The sequence below is a fragment of the Podarcis cretensis genome, assembly GCF_951804945.1.
Source record: "Podarcis cretensis genome assembly, chromosome: 7".
Lineage (NCBI taxonomy): Eukaryota > Metazoa > Chordata > Lepidosauria > Squamata > Lacertidae > Podarcis > Podarcis cretensis.
The window spans coordinates 65,791,144-65,811,623 of NC_137176.1; the positions used below are offsets into that span (position 1 = coordinate 65,791,144).

Genomic DNA, 20,480 nt, shown 5'->3' on the forward strand with positions numbered 1-20,480 from the left:
AAGCCATGATTCAATAAAAAGATTTTCATTTTCTGACAACTGTTTTAAAATATCTTAATTCAAAGCTAAGGGAGTAATAATCTATGGATGGCATTCCAGGAAATGGATTTAGGAAATGCCATTTTGTATATTAGTGTATCATTCATGGAGCTCATCTAGGCCATTATCTACCTGAGCTCTGGGTTACCAAAGTCTGGGCTATGGCCATACTAATCAGAAGCACAAATAACAAGTTCCATCGATAATACTATTTCATCCATCCCACCACAGAAAAGGTCAATTTTTCCCCCTACATAAGTAATGTATTTCTCCTAAAAATGGAACACAAAAAAGGTTCTCTTAGCACATAGGTGTGGGAGCATGCAATTCTTCAGATATTTGGACCCCCAGCCAGTTAGGGTGGTTTGTATGGCAAAGCAGGAAGGAACAGTAATTTTACTGAAGAGTTTTTAAATAGACCTCTGAAGCCTTTGTCCTCGTAATTCCTATCCCTATCTGCTTGTTCACACTTATCAGTGCCTTCCCATCTTCCACTGGGCACCCACCAACCCCCAAAATATACAGTGGTACCTCGGGTTACATACGCTTCAGGTTACAGACGCTTCAGGTTACAGACTCCGCTAACCCAGAAATATTACCTTGGGTTAAGAACTTTGCTTCAGGATGAGAACAGAAATCGTGCTCCAGCGGTGTGGTGGCAGAAGGAGGCCCCATTAGCTAAAGTGGTGCTTCAGGTTAAGAACAGTTTCAGGTTAAGAACAGACCTCCGGAATGAATTAAGTACTTAACCTGAGGTACCACTGTACAGCTCACATACAAAGACATAGAAAACAGAGTGTGGGATTAACTGGATTCCAAGAGGAGGGTTTCACTTCCAGCCAAGCGTGAGGGGATGTTATGAACTATGCTTTTTATATCTTCTGCAATTAATCAAGCTTATGTTTTGTAAAATTGTGTTAATCTTCTATGATCACTACAAGCTTTAAAAAGAAAAAAAATTCCAGTTATAGGAACATTTGCTCCAAATTATGTAAGGGGTACTCTAATAAATTATTTTTCATTCAAAAGTCCTCTCCCATCTTTGAATGAGTGTGATTAATTAACATAAATAGGGATAATACCTCTACAGCTGAACGTATTACAGTGTTATACTATTTCGAGAAATATGTATATGCCCATATGTATTATTCAGATGTAAATGCAACTGAAACTAGAGAAGTGTTCCCAAGGGAGTGAAAGCAACGCCATTAAAGATGCTGTTCTGAAGGAATTGTCTGAAGCTTGCAGTATTTCCAAATGCAACAAGACAAGCACAACAACTAAATGAAGACTAACAGTGGTCAAAGGCCATTATGTGCTTCGCTCCCTTCCATGCCAGCCCACGAAAACAAAAACAAAACAACATCACACATTGCACAGAAAATAGTGCTAGCTAAAACTCAAAATTAAATGCAACTAGAGCAAGGGCAAACTATGCAGAATTAATTGTACCGTATTAAGAAGCAGAAGTTAACATGGACACTATAGTCACATCCACACCATGCACTGAAAGCATATGTTAAGATTCCTGCTCCGTGATTGCAGTCATGAGATTGTTGTCTATCACATGACGGTGTATGTTTTGACTCCACAGAGTGGGAAGTGACGGAGACAGGATGTTTGTGTTACTGTGTTCCGTGAAGTGGGACTATTGTCCTTTGTCCTTTCTCTTTCCTGTTTGATGCTGAAGAGGAAGGAGCTGAGTTAAGATGCTCTGAGTGTGTATATGTAAATAAATGCAGATTAGCCAAATACTGAGCTACTGAGTTCTGTTATGCGAACTGTGATAACTCTGGAGATCCCTAAGTGTGCCAGTGTCTGTTGGCATCGGTTGCTGTGATGTTCGGTCAGAAGAAAGCTTTTGCAGCTCCCAAACGATCGACCAGAAGGGAGAGAACATGCCAGTTGGGCATGTGTCTCTACCAGGGTCCTACTCAAGAGTAGGATGGCTCCTGACAGCATATGGCTTCTCCCCCCCCCAAAAAAAAAATAATAAGCCTGGGAACTGTAGTTTGTTAAGGATGCTGGAAATTGTAGCCCTGTGGGGGGTGAAGTACAGTTCCCATGATTCTTCTTTTTTTGGCAGGAAGCCCATGTGCTTTTATTGTATGGTGTGGATGTGACTTATGGTAAGACAAGGAAAACAAAGAATAAATCAATTTGGGAAGGACTGGGATTTCAAGAAATTTCAAAATGTGCAATAAGGAATGGTAAGATGTAACTCATTTTCTAGTGTAGGCAATGAGGAAACTCTTACAGACCCCAATCTTCTTGAAAGTAAATGGTCTCCAAAATTACAGAGTAAGGAATGGATGCCTACTGTTTATCGAGTGATTCAATAAAGGGGTGGAGTTAGTGATTTTTCAGAGTGGGAGCAAAATTTCTTGAGGTTCAGTGTCGGTGGCAGCAGTTCTGCGGGTTTTTTTGGTTTTTTGAAGGGGTAGGATAGGACTTCTGCCTTAGTGTCAGTGAACATTTTCTCTGCAGCCACTAGCTACCATTTTCCCCACCAGAATGATTTCACTTTGTATCACAGCATTTGTGGAAATAGTAGTGGTTGCTAGGAGGTGTTGCCACCACCCTCCCAAAGCTCCTAGAACAGAACTTTTTTACAGAGGAAAGTTATGTTGCTGCCACTACCAGAGAAAACAGCAAAATATAATAGGTTGTCAATATCTGCTGCTGCTAAGGGAAGGCCTACTGAATATTTATATTTATTTATATTTGTTTATTTTTTTGCTGCTTCCTAAAAAGAACGTCCCCACCAGAGGTTTTTTTTTTTGGGGGGGGGTGAATCATTTCCCTTGAATGTTGAGCAGAAAGTTCTCCATTGAGAACTTTAGTTCAGACCTTATTCCTGGTGGTCTCTGGGGTTGTCTTGCAGATTATCCAACTCCCTGTGTGATTGGGTTGAAGCACTCAATAAGAAGCAGCCAGATATCATGGCTGTAAATGCAGCTTCTGAATAAACCACAGCGGCTTCCTCTCTAATCAATGTATTTAGTATTAGGGTCTAATATATTGAATGGAAAAGCCAAGAGAACAAGGGTGTAAAAACCCTGAAGTGTTACTGTTACTTACACTTACTAGAGTGCTTCTAGAGGCAATTCCAATTGCTTCTCAAAATGTCTACCTAAATTAGTTGAAAGGCTATCGTTTTGTAGTAACAAGAAAATTTAATTAAGCCTTGTGCTTGACGTGCTCTTGCAATTATTCCCCTTGGTTCCATTATAATGTATTTTAATACTACAAGATAACACTTGTTTGTGGTAAAAAAAAAAACCTGAAGAAACGTCTCAGTGTAATTTTAGATTATTCCTCGCTGTGAATATTTGTAATTATTTTTGTCAATTATGCACTTTTTTTGTTCTCCCGCCAACAGAATATTTTTAATCAGTTCATGCAGTGAACAGATTTGAAAACAACCTTTCCCCTAGGCCCCTTAAGCAAGCTGATTCCTAAGAATATAGAATATTTTCGGTGAGATCTACATTTGATCTATACTAAGAGCGATTTTGTTTGACTAATTACACAGACCTTTGGGGATGCAGAAGCACCACCTTCGAATAAAACATCAGCTAACCTTTTGATCTTTGCTAGACATGTGTCTGTGCATGTAGCCGCTGCTAAAGGAATCAAAACGGATTTCTGTGAAGCTGTCTATTATTTCTATTAATTTCTGAATTGCCTTTCACATGAGTCTCAATGTGATCTGGAAACGTGGCATAAAAACAACTGACAACAAAATTAGGTTTAAGATACAAAATCTTTGTGCAACAAAAATATATCCAGTTTCAATAGTAGTATAATACTATAATAGTAGATACCTGTTGTATCTCATAATTAAGGGACTAGGAACCAGGTGCAGGATGAAATCTTCTCCTAGCACAGTCCTTCAAATTTCCACATCCTACTGAACTTTGCCTTGTCTCTCTATTGCATTAATCATGGTTAATGCTAAGCAGAATTTCACCCCAAACTATCATCTGTAGCCATTTTCAATCACTGTTTTCAAATCCCATGCTGCTGCTGCTGCTGCTTCTTCTTCTTCTTCTTCTTCTTCTTCTTCTTCTTCTTCTTCTTCTTCTTATTATTATTATTATTATTATTATTATTATTATTTTGTACCCCAGCCACTCTGGGCAGCTTCCAGCAAAATATAAAAATACAATAGTCTGTCAAACATTAAAAGCTTCCCTAAAGAGGGCTGCCTTCAGATGTCTTCCCACCTCTGTCATCTTCCACTGACCTATTGGCAGTGTCAGCGCTAACTCTCCCTCCGACATTGTCCTCTACTCCAGGCACATCCAACTCCCAAGAGACTGGGATCAGTATAAAAAAGTATAAAAGTATATACTTTTATAAAAAGTATAAAAAACTGACAGTGTTCTATCCATTGTCATTGGAGAGAGGAAGAGCATACGTGGGGTGGGTGGATTGCCCAGAGTTACTGAGGGGTTTTTTTTTAGGAGGGTAGTGCCCAGGGATGTTTAGCACTTTTGGGGGGAGGATTGCACACAGTCTTTTAGCTTTTTCCTTGTAACTTTTTGTACACGGTAAGGATCCCATGATCTACCAGGAGCAACTAGGGATCTAATGGTAGCTCGCAATCTACTGGTTGGACATCCCTGCTCTACTCCATCAAGCAGCTGCTACAATCTCCGAAACTCTACTCCAGAAGAGCAGCAGGGCTGCAGGAATAGTGAAGAGTTTGGATTTGATATCCCACTTTATCACTACCCGAAGGAGTCTCAAAGCAGCTAACAATCTCCTTTTCCCTTCCTCCCCCACAACAAACACTCTGTGAGGTGAGTGGCACTGAGAGACTTCAGAGAAGTGTGACTAGCCCAAGGTCACCCAGCAGCTGCATGTGGAGGAGCGGAGACACAAACCCGGTTCACCAGATTAGGAGTCTACCGCTCTTAACCATTACACCACACCGGTTCTCACCACACCAGTAGGTCTTGAACTGTTGAGACCATCTCTGCTTTAAGAATAAACCCCTGGTGCCTTTGGTGTTGTGTGGAGTCCATCATTTCAACAGCGGATGCAACTGGGTGGGGAAGAGAGCTGCAAACGAACTCCAGATGTGTTTCAGTGCAGTCCTTGCTGGATTTTTCCGCAACTGTACTAATGTCACAAACTGACTCCACGTGAAAAGAAAGATTCTCAAAGCACACAACTCCAGTTTTTGGGGTGGGTCACACTGGCAATAGATATTAGCAGTGGAAGGGGTGATTACAATGAACACTCCCAAGAACAGAGGCAGTCTAGCTATCCATGTTGGAGCTAGAAAGTGGGGAGAATTTCCAAAATAATATTTGGCTGTTGAAGGCAACATTCGGCCGAATTCCAAAGGAAACCTCCCTGCCCTGTTTGTCCAGGCAGATAAGGAGATGATGTCAGTATGAGGTACTCAAGATATCAGGCAGTCTGAGGGGAGCAGGTGAGGGGGGGAAGCTTTCATAAAATTAACCATGGTTTGATAATCTGTGGGACAATTTGTGGTTTGTTTCTGTGAAACTATATATAGCCACTATAACTGCATTATTAGGGTATGATATTTAATTTTCATGGCTGCATTAGATGACTGCCTGCTGAAAGTCCAGCTGATTCTATTTCACTTTTGCGTTCATTATTCTAAAAAAAGATCACTAATTGTTTCTTTCAATCGTTCAAAAGTAAAACCCGCTTACGTGTGCGTTCTGTGCAATTTTGACCTTCTCTCTAACTGCCACACAGTTCAGCAGTAAAATGTACTGCTCCACTACTGGAATCCAAAGTTTTTATTTGAATAACATACTTCTGTAGAAATTTCCCAGGCTTCTATTGACATGCCAGACATTCACAGAGTCAAGCAATCACAAGACAGCTCTATTAGCAATCTTGAAGAGGTATGGGATAAATAAATACCTATCACTTTAGAAACAATAATAATAATAAAATACTGGTGCTTTTCCTTCCCTCTTCAATGCCACTTTATCCTCCGTTCTTAATCTTTAATTTCCTATCCCCAAATCCCTTTATAGTGAAATTACTAATCTGCTAATGAGAAACAGCATATTCATCAAAACCAATTAATGTCATATTGTTTGCAGTGATACCTTCTCTCTCTACCCCCTTTCCCTTCAGATTAATAGGGCTGTTGCTCAAACTAAAATGGAATTTTAATTACATGCACAGAGTTTCATATGAAAGATAGTGCAGACTAAACTAATGGGCAGAGGTGACGACAGCTACCATTTCACCGCAATAAAGTCAAATTTGGCCTGTCTTACATTGCAGGAAAAAGACGTTGCAATGTTTCTTGACAGCTGCAGTGATAGGAAACATATTTTGTTTGAATTGCTGAAGGAGCACACGTTAATTCTTCACAAGAGTAGACCCACTGAAAATAATGAACAAAACTAACTTAGGTCTATTAATTTCAATGGGTCTACTTTGACTAAAACTTAAGCGACTACAACGCCTGGTTTCAAAATCCCACTCAACCATGAAACTTATTGAGTGGCATTGGAACAAGCTATTGTTTCTCAGTCAAATCACTTCACAAAGTAAAATGGAAAACCACCAAAAGCACATTGAAAGAAGGATTGATAGACAAATGGATAGACTGAACAGTACTCGAAGAGGGAAGCAAGGGAACAGGGATAATTTCAAAGTTGGAATAAGAAGGAAGTGGGTAGCCTAGCCTATGTACAATTAAACCCACCCCAAAAGATGATGCATAGCATCCTACCCCAATCCAAGCAGGGAGCCACTGACCTTCTGCATAATCCGCAAATAATGACCAAGAACCATCCTCTTGGGTAATTTGGAACACTCATGTTTTGATTTCACGCCAAACCACTTAGAAGTTAGACTACAGTCAAGCATTTAACATTTTGTTAAATAAATAAAAAACAAATGCATAGTACTAAATGTATAGTACTACTTTGAACTTATGCTGGATATAAAGATGGTTGAATTGTATATAACAACTGAACAGGCACAAAAAGACACTATGGGTGATATTCAACTAAGTTTTACTCTGAGTAGAACCACTGAAATTAATGAACCTGACTAAGGACCATCAATTTCAATAGGTCTGAATACCACCCCAGAGTTGTGCATTATGACCATTTATCAGGTAACTGAATACCATACAGTATTTTAAATCAATGGTATCAATTTATTGTTCTTTCCTCCTATCTATCTATCTATCTATCTATCTATCTATCTCAACCATTTACATACTGCTTCACACCTCAGTCTGTAAGCCAGGTCTGGGGAATCTTTAGCTTACCCCATGGCCAGGCTTGCTAGGGCTGGTGGGAGTTCTAATTCAGCAACAACTGGAGGTCCAAAGGTTCCTCACACCTGCTCTAAGTAAGGTAAAGCTGAAGGTAAAGGGACCCCTGACCATTAGATTCAGTCGTGACCGACTCTGGGGTTGCGGCGCTCATCTCGCTTTATTGGCTTTATTGGTACAGCTTCCGGGTCATGTGGCCAGCATGACTAAGCCACTTCTGGCGAACCAGAGCAGCGCACGGAAATGCCGTTTACCTTCCCGCCAGAGCGGTACCTATTTATCTACTTGCACTTTGATGTGCTTTTGAACTGCTAGGTTGGCAGGAGCAGGGACTGAGCAACAGGAGCTCACCCCGTCGCAGGGATTTGAACCGCCGACCTTCTGATCGGCAAGTCCTAGGCTCTGTGGTTTAACCCACAGCGCCACCTGCGTCCCTTAAGTGAGGTAGGGTAAGGTTTAAAAAGTTACAATAAAAATAAAATCAGTTATCCATAAGATCAGAAAGCATACTTAAAATGCCTGTTGAAATTAAAAATAAAACTTCTCTTTTTTTAAAAAAAAAATAATGTTTATTACTTTTAAACACTACAAAAAAGAAAGAAAAAAGAAAAAAGACAAACAAAAAACACACACAATACAATACAATATAAAAACATTACACAGCACTAACACCATAGACTAAACAAAACAAAACAAAAACACTTTAACACACATCATACAATTTCAATGTCATATCTTTCATTTACTTGTTTCAACGACCTCCTCACACCTCCCTTTTTGTATTCCACTTCTGTTGATTGTTTCAGCAATTCCTTTCCATCTTCCTCTGTTTTCTATCCTATAATTATCTTAACATATTCTAACCTTATTCTTCCCTAATACTCTAATAATCTATTTAAACTTAATTCCTTATAACATTTCTACTAAAGCCATATAACTTCATTCCAACATTTTTCTAACATTCATTAATTTTACAATATTTCTATAAATCGTCTTTAAACTTTTTCCAGTCTTCTTCCACCGACTCTTCTCCCTGGTCTTGGATTCCGCCAGTTTCATATAGTCCATCAACCTGGTGATCTTCTGTCCGATGCTCTTAGCTCTTTTCCAAGTCCCTTCTGCAGATCTTCTTCATATTTATACAAAAACTTTACTTTGTCTTCTACTGATCTTATTTTTATTTTCCTTCCTTTGAAGCTGAAGAGTAGACCTTGGGGAAACTCCCACCTGAAGATGATTTTATTCCTTCTCAGCAAGGCAGCCAAATCTTCGTAGTTAGACCTAAGATCCAAAAGCTATTTCAGGGCGTCTTTAAAAATTTCAACTCTTGGCTGTTGTACCTCCAGGCTCCTCCGATAGTGCCAACAGTTTCCCACTCTGTTCCTCTCCCTTTTCCCTCCTCTTCCAAGTCTGAAGGCCCTCACAGTTTTAATCTCTTCTTGACCCAAGTCCAAGTCCCAAAAATCAGCAAATTCCTGTGTGAGGAAATCTATCATACTTTCCTTCTCCAACTCAGGTAGGGCTCTGATCCTCAAATTCGTTTGTTTTTCTTTAAGCTCAATCATAGCAAGCGTCGACCTATGGTCATCCAGTTGCCTCTGCAAGGCTGGGACTCTCTCTCTCTCCAATTGTGTTACATTACATTCAGCAGCAACGGCTTTCATCCTAGCTTCCTCCGTAGTCTGCCATGTTAAAGTAGATTCCTGGATCAATTTCTGGATGGTTCTGTATTGATATTCACCTTTTGTCCCAAATTATTTATACTTTCTGTATTAAATTGATTTTAGTAGTTGCAGCTTCCACTTTCGCATTTGTCACTTCTACTTTCTTGTTAAGCTGTTCCAGTGAATCACTTATCTTATTTAATGCAACCGCTAAGGCCTCTTCTATCGACATTCCTCTTGATTTTGAATATGCTGGTACAAAAGCAGTAGAAGAAGCAGCAGCAGGGGAGCCTGATGTAGAGGGAAACAGTTTCTATTTAAGTTAGTCAGTAATGTCCTTTTTTAAAACACAGCTCAAGCAATGAAGTTAGTTTCAATTTTCAGTTACATTTACTCCTTTTTTAAAAGCAGACGGAGACAGTGGAAACAATGTATTTCTCTTATTAGCTAGCTGTCAACGAACGATCGCTGTCAGTGAACGTTCCAAAAAACATCAGTCCTGCTAGCAGCCCGTTTCCAGGATCTGAGCGGCGGTATTTTAACTCTCTTTGCTCTCTCCCGCAGGCTTATTCAGTTCACAACTCCCCCCCTCTCCTCCTGCCTCCAAGGGGGGGTTTAATATTCTTTACCGATGGAAATTTAGTCCTTTACAATAGGCTTTCCAAGACTTCAGCTTGCAGCCTCATTGCTTCAGTCTATTTACAAAAGGGGAAGGCGGACTTCCTGTATTGAACCTCCCCATTACGATACCAAATTAAACGTTTAGAAATCCAATTCTCCCGCTTCAGCTCTACTCACGGGTAGTTACTTTAGATTCAAATTGTCCACAGGAAAAAGTCAGCGCTCTCTGGCAACAGCTATGTGGCTTTGCTCCGTGGAAGAAGCAGACAATTCGAAGCACCAGCGCTGCTCACCCCACGTCGCTCCAGACCCCCAAAACCGGGTTTCCCCATGAGTAGGGGAGGCGCAAAAGGTGCCTGCCGAATCCCACATTCACAGGCTTCTCCCGCCTGTGATTTTTTGCGTGTCTCCGCCTTTGCCGTGGCGGCCAGAACCAGATTCCCACGGGGCAAATTCCTCCCGATCAGAGGAATTCCGCCATTACTGGAGGCGCCAACCCGGAAGTCCCCTAAAAATAAAACTTCTCATTAGGTGATGCACATTCAAGAGTGGGGAGGCCTCTCTGATTTCAACAGGGGTTCCACAGAGTTGGGCCCAGAGTACTGAACACATGGCTCCTGGTGGATACAAGCCATACATCTGGGCCATGAGGGATCCTCTGAAGATCTCAGTGACCGATTGGGGATACAAGAAGTCAGGCACTTAAAGTATCCTGGATCCAAGATGTTAAGAGTCTTGTAAATGTATAATAAATGCAATGTATAATAAACTCACCATTTTAAGGTAAATTCGCATGAACCCTTTCCAGGCAGAACGTTCCACTGAATTAAATGGGGCTTACTTCTTAGTAGACCTGTATACCATAATCAGTCAAATGAAACTAGTCTGCCTTAATAACTACTGTTACTATTTTATAATTAAAAGATAGAACCTGGATAGAAATTACAATTGATCTCTTTGTCTAAAGTCACAGGCATAGGCAAGGAATAAGATTAGTATTAGTGATGCACTGAATAATTTAGCTGTGTGTAAAACAAATTAGGGCATGTTCCTTTGTTCATAAGATGGATGGTGCAACAAAGAGGTAGGTATTTTAATATCCTGCTTAATGTCAACTTAGTAAATGAGATTCTTCCTTAACCTTTCTGCTTCATTCACAAAGATGGATGGCCACAAGGCCCTACAAAGAAAAGCACACAAATGTTTGAGGAGATGATTCAAAGAGTTGGGGCATCTCTTAGAAGTGGGAATCAAAGAAGTCACAATTTAAAAAAAGGAAAATATGCTTTTTATGCTTTCAACTGAATACCTGAAATGAAATTATATAGAATCACCTACCTACGAGTTACCTATTTTGTGAAAAGGAGTAACCACAGGAAACCATGACGTACATACTGTTAAGTGGCACTATTATGTAATGCTTAGTTACCTAAAGCATTTCAATTTAATCAACTCCAAAATGCTTTAACTCTTGAGATGTTATCACTGAAACTGACACATTTGCAATGAGTCCTGTTACATATTATGCACAATGGCAGAATCACCTGTGTTGAATCACCATTGGCTGTGGATTATGGTGGAAAGTACCGATGCAAGTCCATCAGTCCACTTGATGTACACTGCCAATGTAAGGTTACTTCTATGGAGAAGAAGCAACCAATCCTCCAAGGGGTGGCATTGAATTGGTATTGAGAACAGAATTTCAGTCAGTAGGAAGAAGACAAACATTCATACATCTGATCCTTTCTTTCTTCTTTCTTTTGTTCACACAAAGTCTCTTCCCATACTTCCTGGAATATATCAACATTCATTGTAGAAAAGAGTCACCAACCTTTTTAGGTAGGTGGGCACATTGGGATTTTTCAGCTAAATAATGTAGATTATGTTCCTACGCTTAATATGGAGAATTTGCAGAACACTATCCCTCAGAAAACTCATTGAACATACTGAATGATACATTTTGGCAACATCACAGGGTGGTGTGCCAGATCGATATTCTTTTTCAGTAATGAGATTTGCTTTTGTTTGTTGTGTTTGAATCATTAGTGAAATCTTTGCTCCACCATGCCTGCCCAAAAGGCTTTCCAGTCCACAGGATGTCACCATATGGATGCATCTCCAAACAATATGACAACCGAGCCAACCAAAGAGCAGCAACAGCACAAAAAGCCCACAACACCTGTGAAGGGCCTCTTATAACACAGGCTTCCACTAGAAAAAAAACGTATCAAGGCAACCACAGCACAATGACAAACAGCCTTTATAAAGGAACTGATCTAATTATAAAGTTAAATTACAGGGTTCTTGTAAAGAAAACACAATAACAGCAATGAGCCTGGAAGTGGCTAAGTTCCCAACAAAATCATCCCTATTAGCTTCTATTCATGACTTGAATTATGCCTTTTTATCTCTGCACAGCATTCAGCATTTACTTACCATTAAATTTTGAAGCATTGCAACTTTCTGCTGACATTAATTCATTCCCCAAAATAGAAGACTCCAGCCTTTCCTCTGTTAGACATTTAAGCCATTCAGGTGTTTATTTCCTTGTTTCTTTCTTGAACTTTAGAACAGCAAGAAAGCTCAGGAGTAGAGGCATGATGAATGAGAGGCGGTTTTCGAAAAGGCAGAAATGTTGTCACTTAATCTAACAATAAAAGAGCAGCCTCCTACCTTGAAAACAAACATTTCCCGACGAAGAATGGCTAGAGTGTTAAAATTTCCATCGCAGATGTTGGGCTTGGCTCCAGGGTAAGAAGGCTTGTCTCCTGTGGGTGGCCGTGGAGGTTTAGGCCTGTCATTCTTCCGTGGATCTGCTGGAGGGACAGAACGATGTGGGGGCACTGTTGGCAGAGGTCTTGTTGGTGGCGGGAGTTTGTCAGGTGGCCCTTTGGGGGGAAAAAATGATACTAGCAGATTAACGTCTAGGAGACTGCATACTTTTCAGTTGATGATGCCATGAGCTGAATTTCACAGGAGCTGCAAATTAAACCCACACGAAACAAGCAAATTTGCACAGACAATCTGGCAAATAAAGGGAGCTGGTATCTCAACAGTGGATTGCTTGTGGCCCTTAAAACTATGGTATGGCTGAGTTCCACAGCCTTTATCGCCAATCCTACCAATTAATTGGGATGGAAATGTTTAAACAGTAATCTGCGGTTAAAGCTTAAGTTAATTAATCACACTTGAGTAGCTGATTAGAGCTTGCAGCCCTGTAACTTTTTCCGTTTTTCTTTTTAAAAAAAATGATTGCTAAACTTCTTAGCAGCAGAGATAAGTCTTAATACACGGTAGCAAAAAATGTCTGCTGCCAGTGTATTTCCTTTTCCTTCTTTACTATAAATTGGGAAATGGACAAATTGGAATTAGTTGCTAGCTTCAAGGCCAGACTACTCACACTGAATTAATTAGATCTAATCAACTTCGCATAATTCCGGTCATGCTGAATGTGCATAATTTGGGTTACTGAATTTTTGCTATTTTGATTTGCTGTAAGTTACCAGTAGCTCCAGCTATTTTATACTGCCTTGTTCACTGAAGCCAAATCATACTTAGGGCAACACTACTCTCCCTGGACAAGAAGTTCTCAAAGAAGAACCTGTGTATAACAGATTCTGAACAGCTGGTGCCTGATTAAAATTGGGATCTAATGTCTAGTCATCACAAATAGTGGCTGAGGAGGCAAACTTGTGTTTGGACTGCATCATTCTAGACTGCAGGTTTCACTGAACATCCGTTTCCTCTGCCAAGTAAGCCATCACTGTGGTTTACAAAAGTATGCATGGTGTGAAATAAGTGGAGATAGGCATTTCTCTTCCTCTCTAAGAACACTGCAATTTGCGGTCATCCACTAAAATTGACTGGCAGTAGATTCAGGGAAGACAAAAACAAAGTGTTTCTTCATGCAAAATGTTGTTAAGTTGTGGAATCTCCCGCCACAAGATATTTGCCAAGGACAATAACCTGTGGGTTAGAGCAGGTGTGGAGAACCTTTCGCTCTCCAGACATTACTGAGCTGAAACGTCAATCACTGCTGACCATTGGCCATGCTTGCTAGGATTGATGAGAGGGCAATATCTGGAGGGCCAAAGGTTCCCCATACCTGGTTTGGAGGATTTCATTTGACAGGTCCATGGATAATCTTTCAATTGTCATGGTGAAATGAAGCCACCAGGTTCAGAGTACTGGTTGCTAGAAGGCACTTCGTAGTTATGGTGTCATGCCGTGGGGTGGGGGACCAAAGGTGGTTTACATTTTTAAACTACTAAAACAAATACAAAATATAAAACGAAGAGTGACAAGAGCCAATGGTATGTGATTCTTGGCCTGGGCTTCCTTACTTCTGCTGGTCAGGGATGCTGGGAGTTCTAGCCCATCGTAAGTCTACCTTGGGTATGACATAGTTGAATACAACCCTAAATACTTATTGACAAAATCTTCATAACAGCTATCCTTAGCAAGTCACTGATTCAGTCCACAGTTTCTTACCTAAGGAAACCAATGAACCAGTGAACAATATTTAATCTAAACAGTAAAACAAAGGCCATTGTTGATTTTATCACTGTGGCAGCAGAATCAGGCATCTTCCAGGAGACAATATCTGGTTGAAAAATGCTAAATCCAAACTAAAGTTTCCACGTGATGTCATGTTTAACTTCCCAAGGGCAATAAAACTCTTCAAAGTACAGCTTACAGCTGCTAGATACTGGTATTTAGTATGAAGGCAAAATAACCTTGTCTGGCCCTTCTGTCTAGACTCATGAGGTCATAGAAAACATCTTCTTCTGCTCAACCACACAGGAGAAACCCAACCATTTAATTTCCTCTGTGGAGCAGCCTGGATATGATAACACATATGCAACAGAGTAGCATCTACCATGCTGCTCCTATATAATCTTCTATCAATGCACCCAATGCTTAGCACCCAGTTCAACAGTGCACATTGGAGCAAGAGAATATTCCTCTCTGCCTGAAGCGGCTTGCAAACTAAAACACACACACACATTTCTCAGAAAAGAAAGAAAGTAAAGGAAAGAGGAAGAGGAAGGAACAGCAAACATTTTGGTGCAAATAAAAATCTTAAACAGAAGTTTAAATCAAACTTTAAAATACAAGAAGCCACAATGAATAAATGAACAGAAATCAAAGATGTCAGAAGGCAAATTAAAAAATGGCAGTGCTGATCCTACACCATTTTGGTGGTACCTGGAGTCAGCGGGGGGAGTGCAAACCCAAATGATGTGTCCATCCCCACCCCCTCTAATGATATGTGTTTGCTGAATTTATTTCTGCATGAATCTAAATTGCATGCAGAATATTTGAAAACCTTTGGGCAAAAATCAACCCTGAAAAGGGTTGTTGTGGTGATTTACTACCTTAGCAGCGGTATTGGCCCAGAATAAATACTACTTGTTTTGCTTATCTTTAGGGGGATAATCTGGCATTTCTAGTACTTAATGGAGAGAGGAGCTCAGTTTGCCTGGTGTGAAAGAAAAAAGGAACATGATGATGAACTTCTGTAAGGATATATTGGAATGAGTCAAGAGAGGAGCTCAGTTGGTAGAGCATGGCTCTCTTAAGCTGGGAGGTCGTGGGTTAGAGCCCCATGTTGGGTGAAAGATTCCTGCACTGCAGGGGGTCGGACTAGACAATCCTCACGGTCCCTTCCAACTCCACAATTCTGTGATTCTGTGAGTCAAGTGCAAGCAAGTGCTTCAGTGAAGCAATCAAATGGAAAGGATGGCTGGAGTGAAGAAGAACCAGGAGTTGAATTCAAATGAAGACTGAGCCAATGGTTTGTCCTAGAGGAAGTCAGCTTACTATGTTTCTAAGATGACTAGAGCAGATATAAGCAATAAGATAGAAGAAAGAGGAAAGAGAAGGGCAAAGGAAAGAGGAAATATTAATATTTTAAGAGAAGTCTAGGTTCTCCTTGAATAAAAAATATTTGTACTACTTGGTTAAATATTGAAGAACATTGTTGCTGTTAAGTGTGGATTTCAGTTCAACTTGTGAACAGTATCTGAAACATGGTGGTTTGGCAAAAGCCCTTGGCTTTATCTCAACACAGAATCAAAATCCCTTCAAGGAAATGAATACAAACAACAAGAACAAATAGTTATTGTAGTTTGCATTTTCATATTTGTTCAGTTGTAAGCACAACCCTCAAGCTACAAAGTCTGACTCAAAATTGTAAGGTAATTCCCAGAAATGTTTAAGAGACATCTACCCCTCCTTTTAACGTTCTAAACATGCTCTAATGCAGGGGTCAGCAAACTTTTTCAGCAGGGGGCCAGTCCACTGTCCCTCAGACCTTGTGGGGGGGCCGGACTATATTTTTTGGGGGGGAATGAACGAATTCCTATGCCCCACAAATAACCCAGAGATGCATTTTAAATAAAAGGACACATTCTATTCATGTAAAAACACACTGATTCCCAGACCATCCGTGGGCAGGATTTAGAAGGTAATTGGGCCAGATCTGGCCCCTGGGCCTTAGTTTGCCTACCCATACATGGAGCTTTTAAACAAGTGGATTGCCCCATTCACTTCAATGAAGGGAACAGATAGTATGCACACAAGGAGTGCATAAGCAGATGTGCAACCTTCAATGGATGCATAGTGCGCACAACAGTGTAGGAGTGTATATATCTGGAAGTGACCCATCCCATTAGAATTTTTTAAATATTTTAAAGAAATAACCAGCATACCATATATCTTTTGGATTCCCTGCAAATCATCATTAGGTAGTTTGAAGTTGTCGGTTTCCATGTACTGGTAAAATGGAGCCATGATGGCAGTAGGGTCATTTGAATGCTCCAGACCCAAAGCATGTCCCAGTTCATGAACTGCAACTAGAAACAAATCGTTCCCTGGAGGAAAAGAAGAAAGAAAGAGGAAAGTTTTAAAACTGCCTTATCAATGCATTCACTGTATTTGACACAAAGCACTTCTTGAATGACTTCAAATCATTTTACACATGCCACCCCACACTTCCTCAGGCTCCCGGCTTTATGAGTCAAAAGTTCCCAAAGGAATCTTAAGTATGCTCTTCTTCTGTGTGATTGACTCATGTGTGGCAGACTATACGTGTGATGCTGGGAAATAAATAATAATAATTTGATTCAAACCTGGAAAAGGTGGGAAAAAGCTGGAGAGTCCTCTTGGTTCATGAGGAGACCCTCTCCAGAGCCCAAACACGACAGCAGTGAGAGAGGAGAAAACCCAAAAGAGACGAAACACAGTGGGGTTTTGTTTTGGCTATCCAGTCTCCCCACCTAGCTGTGAATGCATGTGCTAGCACATCCTCCAGCCTCCAGCCAGCCCTAGAGCAACAATTCTAATTGTGGATATTTATGGATACAGTATTTTTGGTCTGGATTGGAGAGAGTGTGGCAGAGAGGGAGCTTAAAGAGTGTTGAGAGGGTGCTCCCCACTTATGCAATTTTCACTTATTTGTGCTGCGCCCCTGAACATAACCCCCATGTAAGTGGGGGAAAACCTGTACTGAAAAATGTAATGAAACTGAAAAATAATAATAATGATTTCCACAACTATATTATTGAGGTTTTTTAAACGTCTGGGAGCAAACTTTTCATGGTAAGCACTTGGTGAAAAATAGACTTGCTTGCTTTCATGAAGCTGCATATTTCATAACAAAGGCTATAGTAAGTAGTAACAATTCATCAATTATAGGAATGCAAGCTTATTTGCCAATTATTATCATTTATTAAATCTGGATACTGCCCTTCATCCGAAGATCACAGGGGATCTCATTTTGTAAAAATACAAAATGAGAACACAAAATACATAATGAAAACAAGAACAAAAGCAAACCAAAAACCATCTTCCCACAACACATTTAAAAGGACAGAATATTAATCAGCAAAAGGCTTGGTTACAGAGAAACATTTTCGCCGGTGCCAAAAGATAAGTAATGAAGGCAGCAGGTGAGCCTTACCCCAAATATCTCAAATTGGAGAAGTGCTTACAAAAGCTGAATATTGACATATTACCATGTTAAGTTTCAACAACCCCAGAACTAGACTCTGCAATACAACTGGGGGGCTTATTTTCAAAGCACAAGTTTCACAAATGAGTGTACCAATATATGTTTCAAACGATGCTTTCAAGATCCTGAGCAGCTGAAGTAGTGGTATGTGATGATGATTGTTGTTATTTAAAAAATTAAGTCTGTTTTGTTTTATGAATCATTCCCTCGAAGCACCATTTTATCAGAGTTCAAGGTCGCTCTTCCGAATTAGAGCATAGGGGGACAGACTAAATTAACCAAGTGTTCACAATGATGAGAAAGTCAAGGGGAATTTCAATAGAAATTGAATTGACACTTCCTTGCTTGGATTTAGCTGGTTTGTTTCCTCCCGGAGCATTGTCTCAAAGCTATTTCATTGTCTAAATGAATATACACAATGGGCTTATATGTGAGCCAAGTTTATTCTACTTTACTGTTGTCCTGTCTACCTGTAAAGCCATGTGAAGCTAAATGACTCAGTATTTTATTTACTTTATATATAGTGTTAATTTCTGGATGAAATCCCCTCAAGGTGGAAAAGGATGATATAAAATTACATTACATTTAAAGCTTTGTAATAATAATGATACCATTAATGCAAAGGGGTATAGTTTAAGGTACACACAGCCAGGACTTTGCTGAAGCTAAGCAGTACAGGATCTGGTTTGTGCCTGAATGGGTGACAACAGCAACAGATGTAAGCTTCTGCACTTAGGCAGGGAGAACTACCAGCAAGGACAAATAGTACATGTGAAAAGGATCCAGGGGTTTTAGTGGGCCACAAGCTGAATATGAGTCAACAGTGTGATGCAGTAGCGGGGGGGGGGGAGTACTGCTATTCTAGGCTGCAACAACAGAAGTATAATGTCCACATTGGAGGGCGTTGCAGTGCATTGGAGTAGATGACTATCTGAATCCCTTCCAACTCTACAATTCTATGATTCTATGAACCTGGGAACCATAGACATACCACCTTGGATTCCATGAGAGAAGAAAAGCAAAATATAAATTTAAGAAAGAAAGAAAGAAAGGTCAAGAGCAGTTCTTTCAACTGGCCCTGGAAACACACTAGTATAAGGCCAACGGGCACAAAATTGATTTAAGGTTTTCAGACCTCTTAGCCCCAACAAGCACTCAAACAGCCACATTGTGTGAATGAGTTTGATTCTAAAGAAGACATAATTTTATTCTATCTTTATGTTGACCGTTATTACAACACTGGATGTTTGAAGGCATTCAGGAAACCTGATAAACCACGAGCAAACAGCAAAAATAAATCCTAGTTTCCAGTAACGAGCAAATAGCATTCCTCCCGTAACTACTTTAACCCACTGACTTCCTCTATAGGCAGTTAGGCAACCTGCGAAATTTACATTCCATGCATTCATTCATTTCATTTATATACCGCTTACCATCCAAAGCATCTTGAAGCGGTTTACAATAACTAAATACATAGGTGTGTTTAAAGATATGCATACACACACAGCCCATAATAAAGCTATGTCAAATAAATCCATCTAACATGTAACAAAATACATAAAGAATATTCGTGTCCATAAGAATAATATAAATATAATCAGAGCACTACAAGGCAGTATAATATAAATTTTCAAACATCACAACAAAGATACAATTTTCATCCAAGCTCACATTACCACTACAAGCATTCACTACCTCAACCAATACCTATGTCAACCATAGGTGAAGCACTCATACTCAACAATATGACATCCCCCATAACAAAGGGTCACTGCCAAACATTTGTATAAAATGAATGCCTAATAGTTGAGACACTATACACACTATACACATGCCACTTTATACTATACACATGCCCCACCCCTGCTGAACTAATAGCCCTCTCCCATCTCTCACTTGAGAAGGGCCCAAATCTATATCAGAGCTGGATCTCATGCTGGAGGGAACAGAACTATTTTGATCCACTCGCTCCCAACTATAGTATTACAACATACCCAATACTGCAGAACTTAAAAACCTAAAACACTTGGGGTTTTGGTGTGTAGTTTTTGTTTGTTTGTTGCATTCTGTCATATTATATTTTGTACCACTGAAAGTTCAGGCACTTTCAGATGCTATAAACGATTAAAAGAAGAAGAAGATACAATTCAAGTTGTGTACATTGTGATTCTTGGATCTAATTCAAACAAGCAGTCATACCGTGCAATGAAATCCACCCGTTGCCCTGAAATTGAGTTACACTATTATATGTGTTCTCACTGCCTAGGTTGCACTGATCATTCCAGTTACCTCCTTCTGTGAGGTGTTTAGCGCTCCACAGAACAGCCAAGTATAATTCATGGGTTGCCCACCCCAAATCCCATGGAATAAAAACAAATGTATACATGTTCAAGCCAATGTGGAAATAATAGTTTGCCTATGACAAATTTAGACAAAGGTTTTCTAATTAAGATGGGGAATGACTAGACAGGCTGAGGGAGGTCTTGGCTAATCCATAGAGCTATTCATTTCTCATTAACACTGTGGAGGAAATGCTCTGAACTGTCTGTATTAAACATAAATGTAGCATATAAGTTTGGGAGTAATGGGGTTAACTTGTACATGAAGTTACTCTATCATTAAGGGCAACAATTGGGCAAATATGTAATGAAGAAGACACATTTGTTATTGATATAGTGAGAACAGGATACCTTTTTTCAAAACACAGCTAATAATCTATCACGTTGAAAGTGGGTGTTTACACAAACTGTATATGGCAAGCAATGTTTCTGTGCAGGCCAGTTGCTACTGAGATGAATGAAAACTTGTGCAGGATCAATGCTCGATCAATTCCACCATAACTCACCAGCTT

The 20,480-nt window shown here is 40.0% G+C and overlaps 1 protein-coding gene and 1 long non-coding RNA gene across 3 annotated transcripts in view; both read right to left on the reverse strand.

Annotated features, from left to right (window-relative positions):
• Positions 1-20,480, reverse strand: part of LOC307219798 — a 423,907-nt gene that overhangs the window by 250,698 nt on the left and 152,729 nt on the right. The window lies entirely within an intron of this gene.
• The window catches only part of MMP16 (matrix metallopeptidase 16), a 170,613-nt gene that overhangs the window by 44,466 nt on the left and 105,667 nt on the right, over positions 1-20,480 (reverse strand). For both annotated transcript variants that reach the window (XM_079983108.1, XM_079983109.1), the window contains 2 exons: positions 16,329-16,490; positions 12,289-12,503 (listed from right to left, as the gene is read on the reverse strand). In XM_079983108.1, coding sequence (XP_079839234.1) covers positions 12,289-12,503; positions 16,329-16,490 — 377 coding nt within the window. The remainder of the gene's footprint in view (positions 1-12,288; positions 12,504-16,328; positions 16,491-20,480) is intronic.